The sequence below is a fragment of the Salvelinus alpinus genome, chromosome 22, assembly GCF_045679555.1.
Source record: "Salvelinus alpinus chromosome 22, SLU_Salpinus.1, whole genome shotgun sequence".
Taxonomy (NCBI): Eukaryota; Metazoa; Chordata; class Actinopteri; order Salmoniformes; family Salmonidae; genus Salvelinus; species Salvelinus alpinus.
This window is the reverse complement of record NC_092107.1, coordinates 29012499-29031062: the sequence shown is the minus strand read 5'-3', so window position 1 is coordinate 29031062 and position 18564 is coordinate 29012499. Positions and strand designations below refer to the sequence as shown.

General features: G+C 42.6%; 1 protein-coding gene across 1 annotated transcript in view; it reads left to right on the top strand.

Moving 5' to 3' along the window:
* The first annotated feature begins 936 nt into the window (after positions 1-936).
* The window catches only part of nlk2 (nemo-like kinase, type 2), an 84074-nt gene continuing 66446 nt past the window's right edge, over positions 937-18564 (top strand). Inside the window, exon 1 of the mRNA XM_071359822.1 lies at positions 937-2565. Within this exon, the coding sequence (XP_071215923.1) occupies positions 2114-2565 (452 nt within the window). The 5' untranslated portion in view covers positions 937-2113. The remainder of the gene's footprint in view (positions 2566-18564) is intronic.

Below are 18564 nucleotides of genomic sequence, written 5' to 3'. Positions count from 1 at the left end.
AGAGAGAGAGAGAGAGAGACTATAGTAAGCCTACTCCCCAGACACAGAGAGAGAGAGACTATAGTAAGCCTACTCCCCAGACACACAGAGAGATAGAGACTATAGTAAGCCTACTCCCCAGACACAGAGAGAGAGAGAGAGAGAGAGACTATAGTAAGCCTACTCCCCAGACACAGAGAGAGAGACTATAGTAAGCCTACTCCCCAGACACAGAGGGAGAGAGACTATAGTAAACCTACTCCCCAGACACAGAGAGAGAGAGACTATAGTAAACCTACTCCCCAGACACAGAGAGAGAGACTATAGTAAGCCTACTCCCCAGAAACAGAGAGAGACTATAGTTATAGCCATGGGAAGTATTTTGGGGGTAGGGGTGCTGCGATTTTGTATTTATTTATTGATATTGTTTTGTCAGGGTTGTCATGGACAAATTTGTTTTGTGTGACTGTCATTTTGACGTGCAATACTGTTAGTAAGAGTCTATAATCACAACATGTAGGCTATGAAATAATGAATGATTTTTTGGGGCGTATGCATAGATAGCATATAGGCTAGGCTACTGAATGCCGTTTACATAGCCCTTGCTATATATGAAGAGACTAAGGAGTTATTGGTTACATCCCATGTCTATCACTGTCCGTAAAAGAGGACGTTCTTGTTGAGAGGATAATGATTGGGTCGCGCTCCTCGCGTAATCTTTATGAGCAACTGGAGCCCGTGTTCTCCATTCGGGTTCAACTGTTACATTCATATTTCACTGCAACCTACAAGTCTAGATCTCCACAATGGCGATAGTTTCTAGTGTAACAGGCTTTGACTTTTGTGGTAATTCCTCGGTTGCTATCTGGATCCAACTGATTGGCTGAACAACATAAAAAACGTCAGACACGTCTTTTGATTGGACATCCTTCCATCACTGACTGGTCGGGGTCTCTGGCTGTGCTTGTTTCTTCTTAGGTCCGGGCAGCACCATCCGGCTTGAGGGAGTCAACACTGGCAGCTTGTTTTCTAAATACAAGGGACTTTTCTGATATTTTTTGTTTTTATCCATATTTTCCTTTAATGGATGTATGTGTGTGCTGCGTAAGGAGATAGTGTGCGGAACAAACTGAACACACTGGATCCAATGGGGAAAATAAGTTGACTGTGCTGTCGGAAGAATTTGTTTTTCTCGTTCCAGGAAAAAAAGATAGCTAATTTTACCAACATGATTTGGATTTCTGGAGTCTGGGGTTACGGGAATTGTGACATCTGAGGGAGGACAACGGTCCATATCCCATTTCTACAAGACGGCAACGTTGTATCACACCTCTCGTTCGCGTTCTCGCTTTGATTGGGTATATTTGTTCTCGCAGTCTACTGCTACATAATATGGAAATTGTTGTTATATGCGGAGCATTTGAAGTATCCCATACTGTTCTTGCAACGCGGAATACAAGTGGCTATCAAGCTAACAACTGTAGCTTGACCTAAAAGCCGAATAACTTCTGCAAATTGCATGCAGCAAAGGCTGTGGGAACAACAGCGGTGGTGGACCAGACAATATGGAAAACTTGAGTACATTTGAAAGATGAATGCTGTGCTATTTCCCATGTGATACATATCGGTTTCTCTTTTCATATCAATTAGGGGAAATTGACTGAGTTTCGTCAGTGGAGAGGGGGCCGCCACTTCCAACATGAGGGAGATCTAGGGCCGCGGATAATTTATTTATTGTGGGGGGTGCGGGTTATTTTCTGTCGCATTTTTATTTAACATTTTTTACAAGGTGCACAGCATTTACATATTAATTATTGTTACAGTTTAGTAGCGTATCTGCTGTCAGTGCATGCGGAAATTACATGACAATAAGTAGGTCAGATCCGTGTAATGATGAGGCTGTTAGGTAGAGTGAGGTTGCTCTCAGAATTATAGCTGACATGTTTATTTAATTCAAACCGTTTCAAGAGTTTTTGATTTTGTGCATCGGGTCACAACCAAATGATCAGTTAAACACCATCTGCCCAATCCCATAGCATATCTTCACCTGGGATATTATTTTCGCGTAAAATAAACGGCCAATTTTCACCCATATTTCCCTCCTTTTCCTTTCTTTTTGATTGTTATTGAGTGAATGGCTCTGTGCGGAACAACGGCAGCCAATGCCGCAAAAATGATGGCTGCATACAACGGTGGCGCCTCGGCAGTTGCTGCCCATCACCCGCACCATCACCACCAACTACCGCATCTTCCACCTCCCCATCTCCACCACCATCACCACCCGGGCCAACATCACTTGCAACACCCTGGCTCTGCCGCCGCTGTTCACCCTGTACAACAGCACGCTTCTACAGCAGCAGCGGCTGCCGCTGCCGCGGTAATGTTGAACCCGAGCCAGCAGCAACCATACTTTCCCTCGCCAGCTCCTGGACAAGCCCCCGGTCCGGCAGCGGCAGCGGCACCTGCCCAAGTTCAAGCTGCGGCTGCCAAAGCTCACCACCACCATCAACACTCACACCACTTACAGCCGCAGTTGGACATAGAGCCCGACAGACCTATCGGCTATGGAGCTTTTGGGGTGGTCTGGTAAGTGTTACAAATATGTTTACCTCCCTGCTGGATTAGTCTAAGAATGTGTGATGCCGTGCGTTCTCAATAAACTGGCCGTGTGCACGTGTACTGACCTTGTTTAGTAGGCTACAAAGTTCGATATGAATCAATATGTAGGCCTATGTTGTGATTATGTCAGTAACAATTAGTTATTCAACATTTTGGTTTTCCATGAGGTGGAAGCACAGGCCAAAAATCTTCAGAAGTGAGACCTAACTCACCTCCCCTATCTCTGGCAATCCTCAAAACGGAGTTCTCTTTATGTACTGTAGGAGTTTATGAAGCCTATTTATTTTCTAAAGTTGAGGTGCAAAATGTGAGTGTAAAGGTGGGGGTTTAAATGGATTTTGATACACAGCTCTCTGCTCCAGGGATCTGTCCTGGGGGTAACATCCACAGACTTAACTGATAAACTGTTTTTAAGATTTGGGATTAGGCTTTCATCTGTTTCTGGGCTCTCTTCAAGGGGCCAGGGCTCCCAACCTGGCCATGTTCAAGTGCCTTAGTTTTGGAAATAGATTAGTTTGCCTATATTACCACATTGCACTCTTCACTTCTTTGAAGTACAGAGCACATGTGAATTCTGGTGGGCCTTGAAGTTGCTACCTGTGCAAAACATTGTTATTACTACTACAGTATTACAGTAGCACTGTTATCACTCAGCAAATGTCATGTGTGTCTCCGAACATGTCAGTGTTCAGTCATCTCTCACCTCAGTCAAACTCTACCTGCCTTTTTCTTTTCTCCCCTCTAAAAACAACCCATACACATCCTTAAGCTACCCCTTCTGTTTTGCACATTTCAAGGGGCCATATAAGGTGATTCCATGCCAGTGGGAGTGGAAAATAATTTTGGGATCCAAGATTGTTCTGGCAATTCTCACATAAAAATGTTTGACATGCTTTTAACGTTTGAATAATGATGAAAGTGGCCATTTTAGGCCCTTTTTAGACCTATACGTGCCTCCGGTAAGACCTTATGACCCGTGAATCATACATGATACAGACAACGTCTAGTGTCATTATACTCCTTATAGTGTGCTTTAACATATGGATCATGTCTAGATTCTGAAATACACATTTCCACATAAATTTATTAAACATTATTAATATGAATATCTCAAAACAACCATTTTTGATTTTGTTCATTTTAAAACCTATTGTTTGGAACAGTATACTCTACGAGTACATCACATTTCCAGAGTGGGCTCTGCCAATTCTGATCAATGAGCACCACCAACACAGTGAATGGTAAATGTATTTAAAGGGAACTCTCTTCTGGTGATTTGCAGAATGTGCAATCCTAAGGGATGGTTGTGATTGGTTAATGATCTATAATGTCAATTTCTATCTATAAAATGGGTCATATCATTAAAAGTACCAGAGAACCCACTCTGGAAATTGTATGTGTTTTGAAGAGTATATTGTTCCAAATAATGTCTAAAAAATAAGCTAAATCAAAAAGGGGAGTTTTCAGATACCGTACTCATATTAATAGTTTTAATGTTGAATAATTGAATGTAAACATGTGTATTTCAGAATCTAGACATAATCCATATGTTAGAGCACACTATAATTATACTAAGATGTTGTCTGTATCATGTATGGTTCACGGATCATACGTTCTTACAGGAGGCATGTACACTGAGTGTACAAAACACCTTCCTAATATTTAGTTACACCCCGTTTTACCCTCAGAACAGCCTCAATTTGTTGGGGCATGGACTCTACAATGTGTCAAGTGTTCCACAGGGATGCTGGCCCATGTTGACTCCAATGCTTCCCACAGTTGTGTCAAGTTGGCTGGATGTCCTTTGGGTGGTGGACCATTCTTGATACATTCTTGAAACTGTTGAGCTTGAAAAACCCAGCAGCATTGTAGTTCTTGAGACACTCAAACCGGTGCACCTGGCTCCTACTACCATACCCTGTCCAAAGGCACTTAAATCTTTTGGCTTGCCCATTCACCCTCTGAATGGCACACATACACAATCCAAATTGTCTCAAGGATTTAAAATCTTTCTTTAACTTGTCTCATCCCCATCATCTACACTGATTGAAGTGGATTTAACTAGTGACATCAGTAAGGGATCATAGCTTTTACCTGGTCAGTCTATGTCATGGAAAGAACAGGCGTTCCTAATGTTTTGTACACTCAGTGTATATGTCTAAAAAGGGCCAATTTCAACATGATTTTAAAAATAAAATGTGTGGTACAAATGTAAAAAGCATTTCAAACATCCTTCCTCCAAATTAAGTTTCTATGTGAGAATTGCCTGAATAATCTGAGATACCGAAAAATATTTTCTTCTGGCATGGAATCGTCCTATAGGTATTTAAGCAATATGTTGTTGGCCACCTAGTCTTCCAATGGCCTTAGAGAACCTTTCACCCTATTGCTTACTCTCATCAGATCTGAAAACAATAAAGTGATAAAGGGACTGGGCATATACAGTATTTCTGGCTAGGTTTATGTTTGGAGTCGCAGGGTGAGGATGTCTGCTTGTTGTATTTTTTTTGCTGCGCACACCATTGGTCAGGGTCACCATCTTCCTCCTTCTCCTTTTCCTGCTCCTCCTCTTCCGTGCATCCCCAGCAACTCCAGACCCACCCCGCTACGACTGCCTCTGTAATCTTAGCCTGACCTTTCCTCAAAATCACTTCCTGTTGCTCATTGTCTGATTTTAATCTGCACCGCTGCTGCCCACCTGGATATTTATAGCTCTGCACTCACTGAAGGCACAGAGGTTTTCAGGAGCTTGCCCCTCCCTCCCAGAGACCCATCCAGCTGAGCTCTCTAGGCCTCTCATTTGAAAAACAAACTTCCACTTAGACTCAGTCCAATGTGGTTTCAGTACTAAATATGAATCTTGAAAATACAGCTTCAGAATGAGGAGGGTGTTTTCAAAGCTTGATGTGAGGTTTAATTTGAACAGGCAAACGTCAGCAATTTAATGGTTTTCTATTGGTTAAATTCCAATTGTTAATGAATCGTTGCACTATGACAGGTTTCTAGCCAGGTGTTCAAGGAATGGTAGTGTTTATTTACGTTTTATTTGTCCTAAAAATCTATAGAAACGGACTATATAGGCTGCATGTGAGCAGACCAACACCAGTGCTGGCCTGGCAGGCACATGATCGGGGATATCCCGAAGCAGTGGTGGCTCCCTTCAACACCATGTTAGAAGTCTGGCTCATGTTGTGGAATTAGTTAAAGGCATAAGTAACTGCATGGCTATCCATTCCAGACCAGTGCCAAAATACAGGGCAGGAAACCTGCAGAGTGGGGCTATTAGTTATCAGTGGACCATCTCTCTCGGAGTGCCCTCCAGTGCAGTAAGTGCTCAGCGACGCGTGCAGCTGTGAAACGTGGAGTAAATTGGCTTTGCCCTGGCATAGAGAGCTTGTGTCATGTGCTCGACTGCATACAGTCCAGATGGAATTTGGCTTCTCAGGTTAAATTTGAATTCCTTTGGCTATCTCTCATTAACTGTACGCTTAAGCCAAGGGCTCTAAAACTAACAGCACATAGCAGTGTAGCTACTCCCCTCCTACGGGCAAGGAGGGTATTTTGTCTTGCATTGAGTGTTTATCCATTATTTAGGTTATTCATGTCATGACTCATGCATGTTGCAAACTTCAAGTCTTTTGGCCAAACATGATCATTACTTTCATGAATTCTAAAGTCATGAAAATACTTATAGATGGTTTATAAATGTCATGGAAATATCAGTAATGAAAAACAATGATTCATATGGGCGGATGCAGAAATTTGATTTAGAAAAACAACATAAAGGTTATCAGCAACACATGATGGAGAGTCAAATCTCTTTTCCAATAGTTGTCCTGTAGATTTGGAAGCAAAGAATCTTAGTTACATAATGGTTGGGAATGATTATTTGTGGTGGGAGAGGTTGTTAGTGTAAAGTGGGGCCGGGCCGACTTCACGAAGATGATCAGTAAAATCTTTATTTCGAAATAAATTTCAAACTCATTCACTGCCTGTGTTCTTTTGACTCTAGAAAAGGGAAAACATTTTTTTAAACATTTTTTTTTATTCCTTTGGAAATCAAAATCCCAGTAGTTATCAACCACCTTTCTTTCACCCATCCTGTGTTTATAGATCAGTGTACAAAAGTAGATTAGGATAGCAGCCTATAAAACAACACCTGTTGAGAAGCTAGCTCCACTCTGATTATGTCTCTGTCTGCTCCAGGAGTGTACTGGACCCAGCTGATCTCTCTCTCCACTTCTCAACCAAACTTTACTCTAAAGTCCTACGGGTATTTGTTGTTATCAAAGCGATTACAAAACGATACAATTTGCTTCTGTGAATAACACAGTTGTAAGGAGCATTAGACATTGGTAACCCGTAACATTTAGAATAAAATCATGTTTTTGACTGTAAACAAAGGACAGTAGAGCTTTTAGAACATGTCTATCTTCGCATTTTGTGCAGGAGGTGCTGTTTGTTAGGAATGTCCTTTGTCGTTTCATTGCTTATTAATGCAAGAGACTGTTGTTTGCTTAGCAATGTTTCTGTAATGTTTCCTTTCGGTTACTGGCCCAACGCTCTAACCACTATGCTACCTGCCGCACCATGGGCCTTCCTGTGCTGTTTCAGAAAGTTGCAGGGAAATATCTAACCACTGAAGCATTGTGTTCATGTCTTGTGATTAACTTGAGCAAATTTTAGGTTCAATACATTTAGTTGACTTCCTACTAAGTTTAATACCTTTTGAATATTGTTGAATTCCATTTTAATGTCTGGATTCTCTAAATCAGTCCTTGTTCTCCACAATGCAGATTTTATAGGGCCCTATGTTTCCAAATGCATTTTCTGGCACACAACCTTATTTAGAATTGAGCATTACAAGGTAAGGAAACCAATGTGTAATTTGTGTGAACTATCCCTTTAAGTAGTTGGTTTCCATGCTGTGGTTTGATCCTTGTGTGGGATGTGTTTGTGTGGTCACAGAGAGACGAGTGGGGGTTGAGGTGTTAAGAGTAGCCCCATTCGCCTAATAGCCCTCTCACACACATACATACATACCAATAAACCAGAAGGATTATATATATATATATATATATATATATCTATCCTTCTAGTTTATTGGTTGAAAAGAGGCTGGTTGTTCTCGATTGGCCTCTACATGTTTGTGACCTGATCTTCTTTATTCCAGTAGTTTTTTAAAGGGTCAAGATGTGAGGAAAAGTTCAGGTGTGTGTGTGTGTGTGTGTGTGTTACTGTGTGTTTTTCTCTTTCCTTACCCAGTGTCAGACTCATTGGCCTCTGTGACCTGCAGTGAGATGTTGATCAAACACTGGTCAGATCACTCTCCCAGAAGTCTTTGCAGGGCAGGTGATATAGGTTTAACCTACAAACGCTGTTGAATGAGTTTAAGAGAAGCATTAGGAGGTGAATGACAATCAATGAAGGATTAAGGATGACATCAGTTCATTTAACTATTTAATTGTTAACCTTCAGGTACAATACCTGGGTATATAAGAGACTTTAAGTATATCAAAATATTAGAACAACAAACTAATACATTATTGAAAACCTTCTTACATCAACCTTTAAGAGAAAGCTAGTCTTGCCTGCATTTAGTTATTTCATAGTAAAGCCACCTTATTCAGGACACACTGTGTAGCCAGTCTCTGACTGGGCTTCTGGTAATCCACACGTTATCCAACGTCGCTGATTCCAGGGCTGACATGGAGTGCTGCGTTTACAGTGACCTTTGACCTTCTGTTACTCACAATGACCCTTGCACAGCACACCACCATACCTGCAGCTCAATATCAACTTTAAAGTTCACCAACACAGCATCATCATTTCAAAGGTTGTGTATATTGTGTTGTGTCCTAGTCAAAAGCAAAACACCCCTTTCCCCTTACCGATTACCTACGTTAGCCATTGACTTGCCAGCCTCATTCATTGTAATGTCTTTGTTTTTTGGGATAATTATGAAGCCTGTAGACTGGCTGCCTGAGGCTTGTAGTACCTTGAGCATGAAAGGCTCCCAGACAGCCTGTTCTCTCTACAGTAGCAGCAGCCGTGGCAGTCAGAAGCAGCTCTGAAGAGGCCTGCGTTTGGCAGATGGACAGACTGAGAACAGTGGCAAGCGCAGGACTTACCTTTTGAAGTACTGCTGGGATGGATGGAGGGAAATACTGTTATGGATGTATGCTTGTTTAACCCTACAGTCACCTGCGGCTGGCAGCATCCCATACCTCGTTGACCCTGTCCACAGCTCCACACTTCATAACAGCAATCAACAGCTGTTTCAGAATGTTCCTAGTAGGGCAGAGGGGGTCCAGATTGCGGTGGTCATGTAACTAGGTGGTTTGGCTTCTATAAACATGCTGCTCAAATTTAAAAACAACTCTCCATGTTTGTTTGCTTAGTTTAGCAGATATTGGCTGAGAAACGGACAAAGAGAAAGAAGCCTCACAACCGAGAGAACACACTGTCTGATGTCAGTTGTCGTGTGTGAATGTTTTGTAATCGGCGCAATTGGTCGGCCCTAGATTGCATTTTTTTTTTAAATGTAATTGTTGAGGATGAGGCAGGACTCAAATGAATGTTAAAATACAAAATCAGAGAGAGTCTCTAGCTTTGCTAAAGCAGGGATGACAAATACTTGACACAATGTCCCTCTCATCCTGGGAAAATTCACATGTTAATTAAAAATGCACTGCCAAAGACGACATCTTGATTTAAAGGCCTGGCACTTAACACATTCCTCATGTTTATTTTTAGCTTCTCTAGTAGTTGCTGCATTTGGTTGCGAGCACATTTCCCATCGGCCTCCTCAGGACTCCTATGCTGAGAATAGGGATCTAGGGATTCATATTTACCTGCAAATCAACTGTTCTTACTGGTTTGTTACAGACAGAAAGTCCTCCGTGCCCCATATGGCCCTCTTGTAGTCACTCTAGACTCTTCCACACATAAACCTGTCTTCACATTAGAGGTCGACCGATTATGATTTTTCAACGCCGATACCGATTATTGGAGGACCAAAAAAGCGGATACCGATTAATCGGCCGATTAAAAAAAAATATATATATATATATTATTTTATTATTTATTTATTTGTAATAATGACAATTACAACAATACTGAATGAACACTTATTTAACTTAATATAATACATCAATCAAATCAATTTAGCCTCAAATAAATAATGAAACATGTTCAATTTGGTTTAAATAATGCAAAAACAAAGTGTTGGAGAAGAAAGTAAAAGTGCAATATGTGCCATGTAAAAAAGCTATTGTTTAAGTTCCTTGCTCAGAACATGAGAACATATGAAAGCTGGTGGTTCCTTCAAACATGAGTCTTCAATATTCCTTCAGAGCCGTCCTCCTGACTGACGGACGGCTTTGAAGGCTCAGGACAGACGGGCGGCTCAGATGGCGCTGGGCAGACGGGCGGCTCAGATGGCGCTGGGCAGACGGGCGGCTCAGATGGCGCTGGGCAGACGGGCGGCTCAGATGGCGCTGGGCAGACGGGCAGCTCAGACGGCGCTGGGCAGACAGGCAGCTCAGACGGCGCTGGGCTGCGCTGGGCAGACGGGCAGCGCAGGCGGCGCTGGGCAGACAGCAGATTCTGGCCTGCTGAGGCGCACAGTAAGCCTGGTGCGTGGTGCCGGAACTGGTGGTACCGGGCTAAGGACACGCACCTCAAGGCTAGTGCGGGGAGCAGCAACAGGACGTACAGGAGGCTTGGTGCGTGTGTTGGCACTGGTGGTAATGGGCTGGGGCGAGGAGGTGGCACCGGATAGACCGGACCGTGAAGGCGTACTGGAGCTCTTGAGCACCCAACCTTACCTGGTTGAATGCTCCCCGTAGCCAGGCCAGTGCGGCGAGGTGTAATAGCCCGCACTGGGCTGTGCTGGCGAACCGGGGACACCATGCGTAAGGCTGGTGCCATGTACGCCGGCCCGAGGAGACGCACTGGAGACCAGATGCGTTGAGCCGGCTTCATGGCACCTGGCTCGATGCCCACTTTAGCCCGGCCGATATGAGGAGCTGGGATGTACCGCACCGGGCTATGTACAGGAGACACCGTGCGCTCTTCCGCATAACACGGTGTCTGCCCGTACTCCCGCTCTCCACGGTAAGCACGAGGAGTTGGTGCAGGTTTCCTACCTGACTTTGCCACACTCCCCGAGAGCCCCCCCCCCCCCCCAAGACATTTTTGGGACTGCCTCTCTGGCTTCCAGCCGCGCTTCCGTGCTGCCTCCTCATACCACCGCCTCTCGGCTTTAGCTGCCTCCAGCTCTTCACGAGGGCGGCAATATTTTCCAGGTTGTGCCCAGGGTCCTCCGCCGTCCAGAATTTCCTCCCAATTCCAATAGTCCTGTGATCGCTGCTGCTGCCTTGTATCACGCTGCTTGGTCAGATCTTGGTGGGTGATTCTGTCACGATTGTCGTAACATTGTGGAAGAGAGGAGGACCAAGGCGCAGCGTGATATCAATACATCTTATTTTATTTGAAGACGAAAACGAAACGAAGAACACTGACAAACTATACAAAACAACAAACGACCGTGAAGCTATAAAACGAAAGTGCAGACACAAGCAACTAACGTAAAGACATAGACAATCACCCACGAACTACCTAATGAATATGGCTGCCTAAATATGGTTCCCAATCAGAGACAACGATAGACAGCTGTCTCTAATTGAGAACCAATCTAGGCAACCATAGACATACATACACCTAGACTGAACACTGCCCCATAAACATACAAAAAACCCTAGACAATACAAAACACATACATCCCCCATGTCACACCCTGACCTAACTAAAATAATAAAGAAAACAAAGATAACTAAGGCCAGGGTGTGACAATTGCGAAGAGCTGCTGGTAAACGCACGAAAGTACTGTTTGAATGAATGCTTACGAGCCTGCTGCTGCCTACCACCGCTCAGTCAGACTGCTCTATCAAATATCAAATCATAGACTTAATTATAACATAATAACACACAGAAATACGAGCCTTAGGTCATTATTATGGTCAAATCCGGAAACTATAATTTAGAAAATAAAACGTTTATTCTTTCAGTGAAATATGGAACCGTTCCGTATTTTATCTAACGGGTGGCATCCAAGTCTAAATATTCCTTTTAGATTGCACAACCTTCAAAATGTCATAATTATGTAAAATTCTGGCAAATTAGTTCGCAATGAGCCAGGCGGCCCAAACTTTTGCATATACCCTGACTCTGCGTGCAATGAACGCAAGAGAAGTGACACAATTTCCCTAGTTTAATATTGCCTGCTAACATGATTATCTTTTAACTAAATATGCAGGTTTAAAAATATATACTTCTGTGTATTGATTTTAAGAAAGGCATTGATGTTTATGGTTAGGTACATTCGTGCAACGATTATGCTTTTTTCGCAAATGCGCTTTTGTTAAATCATTCCCCGTTTGGCGAAGTTGGCTGTCTTTGTTAGGAAGAAATAGTCTTCACAGTTCGCAACGAGCCAGGCGGCCCAAACTGCTGCATATACCCTGACTCTGTTGCACAGAACGCAAGAGAATTGACACAATTTCCCTAGTTAAAAGAAATTCATGTTAGCAGGCAATATTAACTAAATATGTAGGTTTAAAAATATATACTTGTGTATTGATTTTAAGAAAGGCGTTGATGTTTATGGTTAGGTACACATTGGTGCAACGAGAGTGCTTTTTTCGCGAATGCGCTTGTTAAATCACCCGTTTGGCGAAGTAGGCTATGATTCAATGATAAATTAACAGGCACCGCATCGATTATATGCAACGCAGGACAAGCTAGATCTACTAGTAATATCATCAACCATGTGTAGTTAACCAGTGATTATGTTAAGATTGATTGTTTTTTATAAGATAAGTTTAATGCTAGCTAGCACCTTACCTTGGCTCCTTGCTGCACTCGCATAACAGGTAGTCAGCCTGACACTCTGTCTCCTCGTGGAGTGCAATGTAATCGGCCATGATCGGTGTCCAAAAATGCCGATTACAGATTGTTGTGACAACTTGAAATCGGCCCTAATTAATCGGCCATTCCGATTAATCGGTCGACCTCTACTTCACATACAGCAAGACATACCACCTGTGGTCAGCTCTGCTGACCAGCTGGCGTGACTCAGTGTTTGGTTGACACTTGTGGAATTGCCATGGAGGGCCAGGAATGCCCACGACTAACGTGCCAGCTTTGCCCAGTGTGCTCTGTGATCCATGCATGCTAGAGCTAAAGTAATACTTATATCCCTGGATATTGGCCCACTGGACAGAGGGAGAGGTAGAGACTTTGCTGATTACAGCATCCTGAGGAAATGTGGGAGATGGGCAGATAAGGCCATCAATTTAGAAGGCTATGAGGAACAGGAAGAGAGAAAAGGGGAGGGCAAGGGGAGCCTTGCGTCTAAGGGTGTTTTCACATATAGTCCTCTTTTAATAACTAATCTCAGTCCTCTTTTAAAGTGAACTCTGGGGTGAAAAAAAGCTAAATAACTCAGTTCTCTTTGTATTCACACTACCCTTGCCTTTGAATGAGGACTCATCTCTTTTGCCAGTTCACTTTAAGAAAATGTTGCCCGACTCCTCTTTCTATTCACATTACTATGTTTACATAATTCAGGACAAGTCATACCATTTAGGAAGCTAGTATATTGCATTTAGTTAAAAAGATAATACATAATTATAATCCAAATATAATATTTACATGTAAATATTACTTGTAACAGGATAAATAGCAGAAAACTGCAGATTGAATAATGCCATAATTGAAAAGTACACTCAATGTAGGCTATTGCACCTTTAAGAGCTTGCACTGATTTTGTACCCCTTATGATGTGATTCTCACCAAATATGTTGTCGTTTTCTCACATTATTTAAACCCCACAATCAAATAAATAGCTGATGACGCTCCTTCGTAGCCTATAGATCACATGTCGGAAACAAATAATCTAAACATCGTGTCAGTAAAAACCTTATTTTTTTTGAATTTCTGTGCATCCTTGACAGTCGCTACTCAATGTCCAAAAACAGCACATGTTTTTATGCCAACCTGCCTGCGCATCTTCTCTCGTTTGTGGCACCAATGCTAAGGGTTATGGCAAGGAAACAGTGTTGCAGTAGGCTAGTGTGTGGTGCTGGAATAATGGCAAGCGATCCTGGAGAGCTTTGTGTTCACGTAGCACTAAAAAAGGTAAATCGGACTGCGGACATCAAGCAAATCAAACTCAGACCACCTCTTAGCGAGGCCTCAGTTCAGTTCGCTTCAGGGGCTGTTTTGACCAGAGTTCCTTTTGGAGTGTTCACACTGCACAAAAAAATTAAGGTAACTGCACGAAGTTCACAGAAATTGTCTGAAAGCACCTTAAATTACCAAAACTTTCTAACCCCCTTTTCCATAAACACACACACTGCACATGTTTTTTTCCTGTCCTCTCAGAGCAGAGAGGGCAGTTGTCTATGAAGATAAAGATGTTTGCATGCATTCTCAGTAGAACCTCCCTCTAGACCCCTACGTGACCGCGTTTGATTGCCTCTCTGTCAGGGAGCAGGAAAACCATGTGTTGTCGTCCTCCATTACTGTTCCCGCTTCTACCACTACAGTCCCTCCCGGGGCGGCACGTACCAATTTTTTAAAGCATTATCTGGCTCCATAAGTGGCTCAATACAGGAGACGGTGCAAATATAGTCATTCATTTAAGTGTTTAAAAAAAAAAAAAAAGTATTGAATCTGAATGAAGCTCTAAACAATTCTGCTCAATTCTCTGTAGCAATAGGCCACATTAGCTAGTATTTGTCAATTGAGACCAACTGGCAGTTAATAATGTCCACTGTACTAGTGAAGTTCTATTATACTTGAAATGCCAGTTGGGCAATACTTCCTGCATATGAGTTGTATGCTCATTGAACTTTGTTGCTTTTATGGATTTTGTCTTGTTGCTTTTTGTTCTATGTTGCTCTGTCTGTTTGCTACGTCTTGCTTATCCTATGTTGCTCTGCGTGTGCTCACTGCTCAAGGATTGTCTATATTGTAATTGTTTTTAATAACCTGCTCAGGGACTGCGGTTGACAATTAGCCGGCTGGCTAAAACCGTCACTTTTACTGAAACGTTGATTAATGTGCACTGTCCCTGTAAAAATCAAATAAACTAACTCAATAATAGCTTTTTATTGACACATTGAAAGACGAATGGGTAACATCTGGGCTTGAAATTGTTATTATAAGTGTGCAGTAATATTGTAGTATTAACATATTGTTATACAGTACTTTAGTAATTGCATTTTTGTTACAACAGGAACAGTGACTGCTACTTATACCATTTGCATAACTTAAATTACTGTAGCTTATGTTGCGATGACAGTCAAAAAATCACTAGCATAACATTTGCTAATAATATGGTACTTTAAAATGCATTTATTAACTGGTGTTTCCAAAAATTTGCGTGACAAATTCTATCCTCTCTATGTTCAGTTGGCAAAGTAAATTAATTCAAATTGTAATGCTTTATGTGATTTAAAGTCGAATTTTCCTACTTTAAATTGCCTCTTGAAACTAATGGTGATGCAGTAAAGTGCATGTGGATATTTCAGAGGAAGGCAACACTTCCCACAAATCAAGAAGGGGGAGTTTTTCCTAGCCTGAATGGCCTAGACCAATCAGAACTGCGGATATCAGAGAATCGGGTGTCCTTTGAGAATCTATTCAACTGTTGAATGTGTTTTGGCAGGATGGTCCCAAAACCAGGGGACCAGGGGACCATGTTCAAAACAAGTGAATTTCACTAACATGTTATCCCCAGCATAGTACTCAGTGCATCTTTCTCCCCAAAAAATAAAATAAATCAATCAGGATTTCAGACTGTAATCCTGAACCCTTTCCTCTACTGTTGATAAACCATGGCGAACCATCCAATGGTTTGATGTAGTTTCCTTTCACCTAATCTGCAAGGTAGCCAGGGGCCAGAGGTTTTGACACAGATGCAGCAGTTGGCTAGCATTTACTGTGACTTGTTTTCCGTAGAGTGGGAAAGCTTTTTTTCTGGGTGGCTAGCCTGAGATGTAAGGGGTGGCTTGGCTTGTGGGTGGTAAGGGGGGACCTTGGGTGTGTCTGTGCTGCTGTAGGCCGTGCTATCTGTGTGTAACACCTTCCTCTTGGCACAGTCCAGGCTGCCACTCACCACCACCTGCTGACGTCAAGTAAAGGGCTGCCCTGGAGAGATCACACAGTGAACTGCATGGACCGGTATCTCGCTCTCAATTAGCACGGCTAACTTTCAGTTAGTGTGTGTGTGTTCCCTCCACAGCTTCTTCACCCAGGTTTTTGCTGACTTGGGGTCTCTGCAACTAACACAATAATCAATCATGTCCATCAGAGCAGCAGCTGCACTGGATGTAATTGTTCCTTTTCTGCCATTAATGTTGATTTTGTTTTCCTTGTAGTGGGCATAGTTTTTCTCGTGGCTGCTACCTAGTTTCTTTCAGCATTACTGACAAGCTTATGTCCTTCCTAGCCAGCCAAGCACATCCCTCTCCCAATGATCCTCCTTTGTTAGGCGGCAACCATATGGTTGGCTCCCTGATCCTATTTGAAAGGGTTTACCATGGGGGGTAGTGTGTGTGTGTGTAGCTGGCTGAGAGGGCTGCTCTCTGCTAATGACCCAGGATTGCCCTTCTGCACCTGGCTGTACTGAGCCTCTGCCTTATAGGGCCTAGGCTGGTTGAGCCCCAGTGGCCCTTGCTAGCTAGAGAGCAGGACTGACCCCGGGGGCACAGACAGCTTTGTAACCCCACCACAATACCATGCAGTACAGTTAATGGGGCCTCTTATTCCTACAGGACCAAGAACCTCTTCTGTGTCAGAGAGCAGGTAAAGAAGGCAGGAGAAGCCAGCTGAATGTACTGTGCTGGGTGTGTAGCAGTACACTATCTGAATGTACTGTGCTGGGTGTGTAGCAGTACACTAACAGAACAGAGGGAAGAGGCAGGCGCTCAAACCTCTGTGTCTACAGGGAACTACACAAGTGTCTGTTGTGTTTTCTTCCTCTATTGTACTTTGAAGAGAGATGAAATAAAATATTTGATTTCTGTTGGAAGAGAAAAGACGCGGATATAGAGAATCATCCACTTTACAGACGCACACACACACTTTGCAGCATACAGGCAGGCTGGCGCTCCACTGTGTGCCTGTGTTTTTGACTGTGTGAGCCAGGAGGGACACGAGTTGTGCTATAAACCATTATCTGCCATCTTTCCCCTGGGCCTCCACTGTCTATGGCTGATTGATCCTGACATAGCTGCTGCGATGCGCTGTGTGTGTGTGTGTGTGTGTGTGTTAAAATGTGTGCACTGGTATCTGCATTTATTATTCTGTGATTATTTGTGCGTCAGTGTGTGTGAATGTATAAGAGTGTGTAGTTGTGTTCAATATTCTGTGTGTGTGTCCCCAACTGGGGACATTTTGTTAGTCCCCACAAGGTCAAATTCTATTTTTAGGGGATTTAGGGTTAGAATTAGGGTTAGGAGCTAGGGTTAGGGTTACGTTAAGAGTATGGGTTAGGTTTAGGTTTAGGGGTTAGGGAAATTAGGATTTTGAATGGGACTGAATTGTGTGTCCCCACAAGGTTAGCTGTACAAAACTGTGTGTGTGTGTATAGCCCCTGTTCTTTAGTGTTTCGTGCCTGGAGGGGTTTGCTAATATTAGCCTGTACGATCATTAACATTTCTAATTAAGACAATTCCATTATTTTTGGGATGAACAAGGGGATGATGTCACAGGCATTTGATTTATTAGAAGGTGAGCGAGGCAACAGTGGGAGAATGGCAACAAAAACATGAGAGAGTTTACCTCAGTCCTCTCACTTGAACATCTAATCCAATTACATAACAAAATGCCCTCAGTCCATTTCAAGCCTCTCAAATTCAAGTGGCTTCTTTGGGACTGTGATAGCATGAACACATCAATTTGTCAACGGAAATGAACTGACCTTGTTTAACACCCAGCAAATGGGAACCCAATGTGGCATAAGATGGCTGCCATACGCATTGTATGGTGCTTTAAATCAATCGTCATCCAATCAACCTGGATCCCATCATTGAAAAGAGCCAGGGACCCTGTCAACTGGTCAAAAGATGAAACCAAGCTAACATTTATAACATGCTGCTTGTCCAAGGGAAAATAAATACCTTGAGACTGGTGTTCAAACATGTTTGTCATGAATATGGGTCATGGGTGTTGTGAGGGGAAGTCCAGTAACGAGCAGTGAGACACTGTAGATGTTGATCGAGCTGTCCATCAGAACAGCTGTCAGTATAGTTGTCCCAGCTTAGGGAAAACACGACATCCAATCAGTCATTTTCTGTTTTGAAACAGCAGTTGGTGTCACCCCTTAGCAATGTAAAAACAAATGTGGCAAAGCAAATTTCAGGTCTTGTGAGTGGGCACTTTATTTTGCGAGCATTCTGCGCGACTTCTGGCACGCATTATTAACTGTGAACACTGAGGCTGTACTCACTTTGTTACAGTTTCAGACAGTGGTCAATAGGCTATTGTGGCTATTTAAGCATAATGTAGGCCTAACAGAGTGACCTATCAACAAAACCAATGAAGCAAATTCCATAACATTTCCACATGGATACAGTGCATTTGGAAAGTATTCAGACCCTTGACTTTTTCAAAAAATATATACATTACAATGTTATTCTAAAATTCATTAAATAGTTTTGGGTTTTTTCCCTTATCAATCTACACACAATACCCCATAATGACAAAGCAAAAACTGTTTTTTAGAAATGTTTTAAATGTAAAAAAATAAAAAATATATCGAAATTACATAAGTATTCAGACCCTTTACTCAGTACATTGTTGAAGCACCTTTGGCAGCGATTACAGGGTATGACACGACAAGCTTTGCACACCTGTATTTGGGGAATTTTTCTCTGCAGATCCTCTCAAGCTCTT